Source organism: Miniopterus natalensis, chromosome 5 (genome assembly GCF_054644295.1).
Source record: "Miniopterus natalensis isolate mMinNat1 chromosome 5, mMinNat1.hap1, whole genome shotgun sequence".
Lineage (NCBI taxonomy): Eukaryota > Metazoa > Chordata > Mammalia > Chiroptera > Miniopteridae > Miniopterus > Miniopterus natalensis.
The window spans coordinates 65,209,282-65,219,494 of NC_142085.1; the positions used below are offsets into that span (position 1 = coordinate 65,209,282).

Genomic DNA, 10,213 nt, shown 5'->3' on the forward strand with positions numbered 1-10,213 from the left:
ATGCTGATTTGTATTTCACAAGATCACTTAGGCTTCTGTGCAGTGAAAGGATTGGGGATCAGAAGTGGCTGTAGAAAGAACAGTTAAGAGGCTGTTGCCATAGGACTAGCAAAAGAGAGTGGTTGCTTGAATTAAGATGGTGGTTGTGGAGCTAGGGGGAGAATGACAAATTAGGGAAATATTCAGGAAGCAAAACGGATAGGCCTTGACACTGACTTTGATTTCAGAGGGTGAAGTGTCAGAAATGATCCCAAGTTCTCTGGCTTATGCAGTTGGGTGTCTGATGGTGCCATTCACAAACATGGGGAAGCCAGGAGGAAGACCAGGCGTGGGGAAAGATCGAGTTATGTTCAATGAATGCCTTTTGAGGAGTGTCTGAGGCATCAAAGTAGAATCACGGAGCTGGCAGCTGGGGTAAGATGTGTTCTGAGCCTTGTCTCGTATTTGGTGTGGACAGAAGCTGGAAGGCGGTATGGACTGAAGTTTAAATGGGAGGGAAGAGAAGAGCGGGAATTGCCAGGTCTGAAAATCAAGAAGGGAACTGAAGGGAACTGCTTTTATCCATGGTCCACCCTAGTAAAGCAGGAAGAAACTTTGGGTAAGAGGAGGTTCAGAGACCTCCTTTAAATGCTCTGCTTAGAATCCTCGAGGCATTTTGCCAATCTTGGGGTACCCTGAGCCAGGACAAAGTGGAGCCAAAGCTCTTCTGCGTCTCACCACTCCTCCACTTCCTAACCTCCCCCATTGCTAACTCCCAGTTTATAGGTAGATGGCGTGTGTGTAATTGTGGCCTCAGAAAAATCAAAAAAGTTCTATAGTGCAGGCTATTTAAAATCTTAATAAATGATCTTCTGTCCAGTTTTCCCACATGGATTATATAATCTGTTGAAGGAAGAAAAAACCCATTCTTTATGTTTACACCTCATTAGTGAATCCTAACCATGCTCTTCCTTAGGTCCCCTTTCCATCTCAGTCTGGTTCTCACATTCTTACAAAGAGTAATGGGGCCTTTAAATTCCCTCGGTTTGTGCTGGGAAGAGGCCAAGATTAGTTAGTGTCCCACTGATACTCAGAATAGCCTCCTGGCTGTACAACCCAGGAAAGGCCTTTACAACATTCCTCTCTTCTTTTCCTAGTTCCGCATGTTCTACTATTGAGCCTCCTTTGTCTGAAAAGTCTGGCATTTCAGCGGTTTTCTTTAAGGGAGGGGGAGGGTCCTCATTTGTGGAACCAGCTTTGTCATTAACGGAAATCAATCTGAATGTTCTATTGTGCATCTTTTTTCTTTCCTCACAGTCTGAAATGGCCGTTGCCAAGTTTTCCAGCTGAACCTAAAAGGCCTTCTCTCACTTTCCCGCGCCCTGCCTCCAGCCCCATTGATTCCTCGCCGAGCTTTCTCAGGCCAAGGGCTGCAGGGTGAGGACTGGGGGGGACTTGACCTGCTCCGCTGACCCAGTGGCCCGAGCCAATCACAGAGAGGATTGGAGCCTCTCTTGAGCCTTCCCTCCCACCACTCCCCCCGCAGCAGCCTCCAGGGGAGGACTCTGCAGGGGTGCGTTTGCAATTTCAGCCCTCGGCTGCCTGCCCGCCTCTTTTCCAAATAAGAAGGAGGGAGCAGCCGTGAGGTGCACAGGGGTCTTCTGAATTGCATTGACACTAGGATTCAAAAATCCTCGCTCCAGCCTCTTTTCTCTGTTTTCAAAGCTAACGGGAAAGGGCAAGGATGGTGGAGGCTTTCTGTGCTACCTGGAAGCTGACGGACAGTCAGAACTTCGATGAGTACATGAAGGCTCTAGGTGGGTAAGAATGAGATGTTCTCTTCTTCACCTGCAGCTTCAGAGACTTGCAGGTTTTTTTCACCCATTAGATTGGCAAGTGACAAAGACAGATGACATTGTCATAAAAAAATCCATTCCCTAGGCTTTGCGCTTCCCAGGGAATGGATTTTTAATGTGGCATTTGTCTGCTTTCTTGCCCAGGGCCAAATAATGGTGCATTTGATAGTCTGCAGTGTCATTTTCTCTTCAGCATCCACTTATTTGTGCCTCTATCTATATTATTGTAGCCCAGTAGTTGTATTGCATGATTAATGGGCTAAACATGCCCTAATGAAACTTGTACTTTAGGACCTGATTTCCAAAATAGGAAAGCAGTTTTCTGCTTTGCGAGCTGTTTTGGAAGTTGCTGCTCACTGTATTGCTTCCCTTGCTGTTTTAGGTGTGGGGTTTGCCACTAGGCAGGTGGGAAATGTGACTAAACCAACAGTGATCATCAGTCAGGAGGGGGCCAAAGTGGTGATCAGGACTCAAAGCACATTCAAGAACACAGAGATTAGCTTCCATCTAGGAGAAGAGTTTGATGAAACCACTGCAGACGACAGAAACTGTAAGGTAAGAAGCCACTTCGCTTGGGGGGGAGGGGGAAGAAAAAGAGAGATTTCTGATACTACTTTTTTTTAGGTGTTGGAAAGTGGAGAGTGTTCTCCGTGTTTCCATTCACAGAGAAGGATGTCAGGGTTAACTTTGCATTTTGGGGATAGGTTATGCTCTGAACAATGGGTGCTTGCTATAGCTTAAAGCTTGAATCTATTTTTTACCATGTTTTCACATTATATATCAAACCTATTTTTCAAAAAGTATTTAATAGCATTTGTTTGAAGGAATGATTGCATTTTATTTACTCCCCCTGATTGCCTCAGATTGACTAAATAAACAGCTTACCTCATTCTAAGGCTTTGCTTTGGAGAAGGGTGACTAGTCTAAATGCACTTGGTCAGAATTTTTATTTCTAATATGTTACATTTTTGCATCTAGCTGTACACATGTTAAACAAATTAAGAATTATTAGAGTTTACATAATGGTGACTCTAGAAGCAACACAGGATATGGCACTAATATGATAACTAGTAGATCACAATTTATTCAATTATACAACTCTTTAAAAAATCACTTCATTTGACTTTTATATCAGAAATTGGATCTGTAACTATTCTTATGTTCTGCTTTTTGTTGTTGTTCTCAGTCTGTTGTGAGCCTGGATGGAGACAAACTCCTTCATGTACAGAAATGGGATGGCAAAGAAACAAATTTTGTAAGAGAAATTAAGGATGGCAAAATGGTTATGGTAAGTAATGGCCATTCTCCTCTCTTTCTTCCTGCGTTTACCCCTCCCTGCTTTCTCATCTCCTTTCCTCTCTCTCCCCTCTCTCCCCTCCCCCTCCTTTCCTTCATTCCCTTCCCCCTCCTCTCTTCCCTCCCTCCTCTCTGTCTTTAATAACATTAAGTCATTAGCAAGGTTCGTTAAGCTTGTGTAAAACAGAAGAAATAAATAGATCCTAGCTAATTGTTTCCTCAGCTCTGCTTCCTTAATTATAGAAAAAGAGAGAAACTCTTAGTGTAGTTAAAAACACACATGTTGCCATTGATTTAGCTAAAACTGTGTCAAAAGAATTTTTGTAGGATTACCTATGAATGCCTAATTCTCAAATAAATTCTAAATATAAAACCAACAATCATGAAAATATATACAGATGGTTGATATCCCTATAAAAATATCAAGCTTACTGGATCTCAGGAAAATTACTTTATAACTCCTGTAATAAATAAGAGATCTTCAAGCATTTTACATTTTAGTTTATAAAGGTTATATAAGTTCAGTGCAGACCATTTAGAATATAACACAAAAATATAACAAAAATACAAAACTCCTAACTTCTCCTCAGCTACTGATGTTTCTGTCTAAAGTGACTTGGTTATCTTTGGGATCTTGCAGACTCTTACTTTCGGTGATGTAGTTGCTGTGCGCCACTACGAGAAGGCATAGGAAGGTTCCTGCCTGGGCCTGGAGAAGCGCTACAGTGTCTCTGTGACTCAAGTCTCAGTGCTGCCCTGCCCTTACAGCGCGGCTGATCGCGAATTAGGGCCATCCTTGGTCTGGAGGGAGAAAATGGTGGTTGAAAAACTTATTTTAAAAACTTGTTGCTTCAAGAAACTAGTCCAATTTTGATCTGCAAGTTTCTCATGTTTTACAGTTTTCATTAAGATTTTAAGTCACATTTTAAAAATAAAGAAGTGAATACATTTTATAATTTCCATTGGAATGTAAATCAAATTGGAATAAAAATCTAATACCCATGAGAGATTTTGTTGTTTTCGATATCATTAATCTGTCTGGGAATTGTATGTTAGAGTTTTAAATGAAATAGCCTTTCTATGGCATAAAGTAAGGCTAGAAAAGTTAGCACTTTGTTTAAAATACTAATTAAAAAGATAAGCAGATGCCTAAGGAATTATAGATATGCCACAGTTTTGGTTGAGACTTCCACAGAGAATTTGTGGTGATGAAACTCAGTTGGCCAGGATGCAAAGAACAATTGTTATGAGGAGTTGGGTTCACAAATGACCTCCTGTTATTAGAAAGAGGCAGCTTAAAGAAGCAAAATGATATACATGAAAATGTCCTATTACAGGATTAAGTGTAATCAAACTATTGAATCAAAATGTCATATAATTCAAATATTTTATTGAAAAGTAAATAGGAAAAGGAAACAAAGTCCATCCTGCATTATAAAGATGAATTTCCAGACAAGTCCAGAGAGCTGGCCTAAGCGGGTAAGACTGCAAACTGGAGCTTACGGAGTGGGCACGAAGGCATTCGCATTGCTTCACGTGGGAGGTGTGGGAACTGAGTCGACCAAAAGAAAGGAAATATCTGTTTGTAACTGGCTAGGGTTTACATTTGTAAGTACAAACACATTTTATATTTTATCCTTTGCGAAATGCCTTTTACACATTTTCTCAAACCACAGTGTGAAGCAGGTAAAGCAGATATTATTTTTACTTTGCCAGTGGGGAAACTGGAGATGAGATTTACATGTCCAAGTTCTCATGACTAGTGAATAATATCAAGAACTGGAAACCTTGAAATATTACCCTTTATTTCCTCTTGAAAATTAATATTCCAAACTTTTAACTGAAACCAAAATGCTAGATTTTTATATTCTGTGATCACTCCTTAGGAACTCTTTTCTCTGGTAGCTTCTGGTAAGGGGTGGGGAAAGGGTAAATATTTTTCAGGACAAATATGCAATATTGATTTTTAATCAACCCAGTGATTTCAGTAAGTTTCTGTAAGTTAGTTCAAGGTCCAATTAATTTAGAGATTTAAAGTACGAGGAAACTTTCTTTAACTTACATGATTTACCTCAACGATATTGTAACCTGACTGTTGTATTACTTGAATTACCATAATGAAGAGTAGAAAAGCTAAAGTGCAGCTGTAAGATTTAACATTTGAATATACAGTTATTACTGAATGTCAAGATAAGATAGTCTGGCTGCCCAGCCGGGCGTGGCTCAGCGGTTGAGGGTCGACCTGGGATCCAGGCGATCAGGGTTCGATTCCCGGTCGGGGCACATGCCTGGGTTGTGGCCTCGATCAATGACTCTCTCATCATTGATGTTTCTATCTCTCTCTCTCCCTCTCCTTTCCTCTCTCTGAAATTAATAAAAAGATATATTTAAAAAAAAAAAAAAAGTCTGGCTAAGGTTACCATTCCAAAACTACAGTCTTTGTCTCCCCCCCTCCCCCCCCCCAACACAGGACTTCGTTGGTAGCAATCTGCAACACAGGTTTGAAGAGCAAAGGTGGCATGTTTGTGTGTGTGGTGGGCGGTAATGAACCCTGCCCTGCTTCTCCTGGGGAGCTGCTTTCTCTTGGTGATTTCAGCCTTTGCCTTGGTAGAAGCACAGATTCGGGCCTATTCTTTTTTCTTTTTTTTAGAGAGAGAGGGAAACATTGATTTATTGTTCCACTTACTTATGCATTCACTGGTTGATTCTTGTATGTGCCTTGACCAGAGGTTGAACCCACAGGCGTTAGGACGATGCTCTAACCAACTAAGCTACCTGGCCAGGGCCTGGCATGTCTGTTCTTAAAGATACAAGGCCAGGGATGGAGATTCAGCTTCAGGTCATTATAATTAGGCCAAATAACATCCTTCTGGCATTTATTTCCATAACAACTGTCTCACAGAATGAGGAATGGAAAAGTGGCCTAAATAGGAAAAAAGTTACACTGGACTAAAAGATCAAGAGTTGTAGTGATGGACCAAATGCATTTTTTTGGGGGGGGGGAGGGAAGATAATTAACAGATATTTTTGCTTCCTAAATGTTTACAGGGTGCTTGCAAATCATTTTTCTTCACGCCGTATTTTATCTCATATAGTAACCTGTCAATGTACTTACTAATTTTTCTGATTTGTCCTGAGAAAAACCCCCAAAACCATAGTTGACAAAAAAGGAAAAATTAGCAAGCCCAAAGACAATTTGGTCAAGAGGCCCTGGAAGAACACTTTTGAGGCCAAGATCCCAAATATAGAAACTGGGCTAAAGGCCATCCTGTGAAGTCCAACCATGGAACCTTGACAATGAGCGAGCAGCAGCTTCCTCACCGTTCTCTCACCCAGGTAGATAGCCTCATAACAAAACAACCTACCCGGAACCTAGGGACCTCCAAATACCCTGGGTTGAGATCTATATCCAGAGATCCGAAGGCACTATGCTTCTTAGAGAGTTAAAGGCCAGCAAAAGGAAGTGGAGGGAGGAGAGGGAGACTGGTGTTTCTACTCATTAATGTCAATATAGTGTCCTTTTTTCAAGCATTTCTTAGGTTTCAAAATGTGTAAACCATATTTTATGCTTACTTAAGAATTGTTTCCTAGCCAATTTACTTTTTGGCTTATTGAAAAATAAAAATTGCTATTTTTTCCTAATTTTTAAAAAAATACTTTACCTGTCTTCTAAAATGTTTAAACTAGAACCACTAAGTTATTTCATTGTCCTTTAAGTTTGCTCTTATCCCTTCAGCATTATTTTCCTGCTCCATTTTCTTCCACACTCTTATGGTTGTGGATTGAGAAACTCCAAGTGTTACCAAGCAAGGTCTTGCTGCCCAACTTCCATAGAAGCCAATCCTATTGTTATCAGTGGAAGGGAGTTCTTGGGGTGCTGCGAGGAAAAGAGTTTCCTGAGGCCCCCACGGGAGGATGGGGTTTTGTGGAAAGCTTTATTGATGATGTAAAATTAAGGGGGTTCCCCTCCAAGGTCCCATCTCTGCACTGCCATAGAAGAAGTCCAATCTTGTCTTCAGCTGGGCCAGAATAAAGACCACTGCTCATAGTTTCTGCTCCATATTAAAGTCCAGTCCAGTCCAGCGTTCCCAGCTGCAGTCCATTGCACGTGGGGTCCAACGACAGGCAAGTGTGGGTCACAGAGTAAGAGAGCAAGAGCGAGGGAACTCTTTGTCTGGGGATTTTAACCAGGAGCATCTTCAAAGTAACCAATTACCTTTTCAAGATTTTGCGCTCTTCTGATGGGGCCCACCCCCTAGCCAATCCATTGTTCCCCAGGCTAGACTGACCCCCTTCTTCCCCCAACAATCCAGTAGCCAACAGCGGAAGGGAGAGGAGTTAAGCCCCTCGGAGGAACACCGCTGTGTGAAGCTGTAGCTTCCCCCTGAAGTTTCCCCCGTGACCATGCCTACAAAGTCTGACTTCTTTTTGCTCTTTATTAACTAGCTAATCATAATGATAACACTATGGCACCGGCTTTTGAGAAAAGGCTTTTTACTGTGAGGTTGACCAGCAAGGAGACAGGAGGCAAGGCTCAAATCTGTCTCCTAGATCCAGGGTTCGGGGGAATTTTTAGGGGTTAGGGGGAACAGGCTAGTATGTGGAAGTGCTGGTGGGGCAGATTTCAGCAGGAGAGTTTTGGAATTGGGCCATTTATGGTAAGCTACGGTAAGGGGCTTCAGCACTGGGTCTTTCTGGACACCAAACCCTTTCCAACTTCTGGTCATGTCCTGGTCTGTCAGTTCCATGGATGGGTGTGGGGGGCTTAAGGGGGCGCCTTTGGTTCTAAGTACAACTAGAGGTGAAAAGTCTCTCCAATGTGCATGCTTCAGTTTTGGCGTGACTTAAAGGTTTGGCCTGTCCCCTGAAATGCAACTCAGTATCTTGTCAGAAACAGGATAGGACCAGTTTGAGCTGGTTCTGTGACTATACAAGGACCATGTTGTCCACCGTTGGAAAGCACTTTGGTTCTCAAAAGGCTTTTGAATCATCCTAAAGCTGAGGCAGGACTTGAACTGAGCTGGCAGGACATGAAACAGAAAATGGAGGTGCCTTGATTCCCATTTCAAAGCCCCTTTCATCAGACACATTCCCATTTTATTACACAGGATACAAAATAAGCTTCTCTCTGCTGTGAAACAAATAAGCTTTACAAATCTTTTATAAGGTTAGTTATTCTGGAGGGTACTCTTTCTCTTCTCCAAAGGAATTCTGTACCCTACAAATTTAAACTATGTGCTTCTTTATCTTAAAGGGGTCAGCATCCTCACACTGGTATTGGAAGGGACACACACAGAACCCAAGGCAGTTTGGGGATCTTGGCTTTTTTGTCAGACTAAGTTCATATTGTTAAAAACAGATTACAACTGAGTAAATTTGAATACCTAATTCCTTTTATTAAGTGATTCATAAATTGGACAACATCCCACCCACTTTGCTTCCTGGAGGGCTCCAAGCAGTAGTACAAAAATGGAAGGTACTTATAACAATAAGGGTGGGGCAAGGGACTGTTAGCAAAACAAAGGAAAGGACTATTTTGGCCCAGACACCTTTCCTTTGGGGGAAGGGAATGGGAAATGTCTTTATCACTAGACTGCTTCTTTCTATGGGGGATGGAGAGGGCCCAGGGGACGATTACCTTACCTTACTGGTGTTTGAGCAGAAAACTCCAGGCTGGTTGATTAAGGTTATGTTTCTGGGAGATGTTAAAAGTGAAGTTAGATCAGATATTAAATACAGGTTTGGCATTACGGGCTTTTAGCATGAGTGATGCCATTTTGGGTTGGTGGTTTTCTCCTTAAAAGTATCTTCAAAAATTCATTGGAAGAGTAAAACAAACCAGCTCTTTTTATGCTGTTCATGTATCTCTGGAATGCATCAAGTATGGTCTGAGACATTGTTCTCAGTTGTTAAAAACAAACACTGTTAAAGAGAAACCCACAGGCCCCAAATGGCCTAACTTGTGCTAAAGCTCATGATACCAAACCTACATTTAATATCTCACCCATTGCTGTTTCAATCTCTCCCAGTAATATAATCTTAATGAACCAGCCTGAAACTTTCTGGTAAGCACCAATGAGGTAATTCAGCGATTTTCAATTGGTGTGCTGCCAGAATTTTCAAAACATGCAGTACCTGCCTATTTGGTCAGGGGTACTGACCTCTTTTCCCTTAGATTTCACATTAAAAAAATGACAACAGCCAATCCAGTAATAGCCGTCCTGTGTGAAAGAACTAAAATTATACCTATTGCTTTTTTGTCACATCGGCAACGTATTTATGTATTTTGGTATGCTGCAGAACTTTAGTAATTAGTTTGTGTGTACCACAAGAAGAAGAAAGTTACAAACTAAAACGTGGCCGCGTGGCCCCTCTCCACCTCGCTCCCCCTAGAGAAAAGAGGCAATCTGCATGATAAAACCTCTTGCTCCAAAAATAATCCTTTCTTCTGTTAATAGTTCCCTTCCCCACCCTTCTCTCTATAAACCTTCCGTCCTGTACAACTCCAGAGCCCGTCTAACTGCTGGGTGGGGTGCTGCCCCACCTGTGGGTCCCTTAATAAAGCCAAATGGACCTCCCAGTGCACTTGGCGGAATTTTGCTTTTTAACAAACAAGAGCCCCCAAACCCAGTGTACTAGAGGTGGTTATGGAACATCACCATCAGTCACTCCAGCAGCACCCCTAAGACTTGTAAAAACGCAAATTACTGGGCTCCAGCCCCAGAGGTTCTGACTCGGCTGCCAGCCGCGGGGCCTGGGGGTTTCCGCGCCCGCCCAGCACTCCCGCGGTGCCCACGCTGCCGGCTCAGGGGCCACCCTGGGACCCGCTGCGCCGGCCTCCAGGCCGGGGCGCCTCACGGTTCTCTGCGCCCCTCGTGCGGAGAAGGCCCCCAGGTCCGGGTCGGGGCAGGGGGCCCGGCCAGCGCGCTCCTCCCGGGGCGGTCCCCGGCGCTGCGCCGGCGGAAAGGCAAGTGATCGTTAGGCCGCCGCCCGAGGTCAGCCAGCCGCCCGCGGACTCTGCCCCCGCACGTGACGGCCGGGCGGCCACACCTCCCCCTCCGCCCCCCCCCCCCCCCGGGCTG

General features: G+C 43.3%; 1 protein-coding gene across 2 annotated transcripts; it reads left to right on the forward strand.

Annotated features, from left to right (window-relative positions):
• The first annotated feature begins 334 nt into the window (after positions 1-334).
• FABP7 (fatty acid binding protein 7) lies at positions 335-4,101 on the forward strand. 2 transcript variants are annotated; one of them, XM_016213030.2, is made up of 6 exons: positions 335-414; positions 1,297-1,416; positions 1,705-1,796; positions 2,218-2,390; positions 3,022-3,123; positions 3,772-4,101. In XM_016213030.2, the coding sequence occupies exons 3-6, from the start codon at positions 1,724-1,726 to the stop codon at positions 3,820-3,822; spliced, it is 399 nt and encodes a 132-aa protein (XP_016068516.1). In that variant the 5' UTR covers positions 335-414; positions 1,297-1,416; positions 1,705-1,723; the 3' UTR covers positions 3,823-4,101. The 2 variants fall into 2 exon arrangements, with proteins under 2 accessions (XP_016068516.1, XP_016068508.1); XM_016213022.2 differs by lacking the exons at positions 335-414; positions 1,297-1,416 and having other exon boundaries at positions 1,626-1,796.
• Positions 4,102-10,213: the final 6,112 nt, after the last annotated feature.

Excerpts from the sequence above, each read along its gene's own strand:
- FABP7 (XM_016213030.2), top strand. The coding sequence starts at position 1,724 with ATGGTGGAGGCTTTCTGTGCTACCTGGAAGCTGACGGACAGTCAGAAC. Across the intron at positions 1,797-2,217 it reads TGAGTACATGAAGGCTCTAG|GTGTGGGGTTTGCCACTAGG; the intron begins GTGGGTAAGAAT and ends TTGCTGTTTTAG. Across the intron at positions 3,124-3,771 it reads AGGATGGCAAAATGGTTATG|ACTCTTACTTTCGGTGATGT; the intron begins GTAAGTAATGGC and ends GGGATCTTGCAG.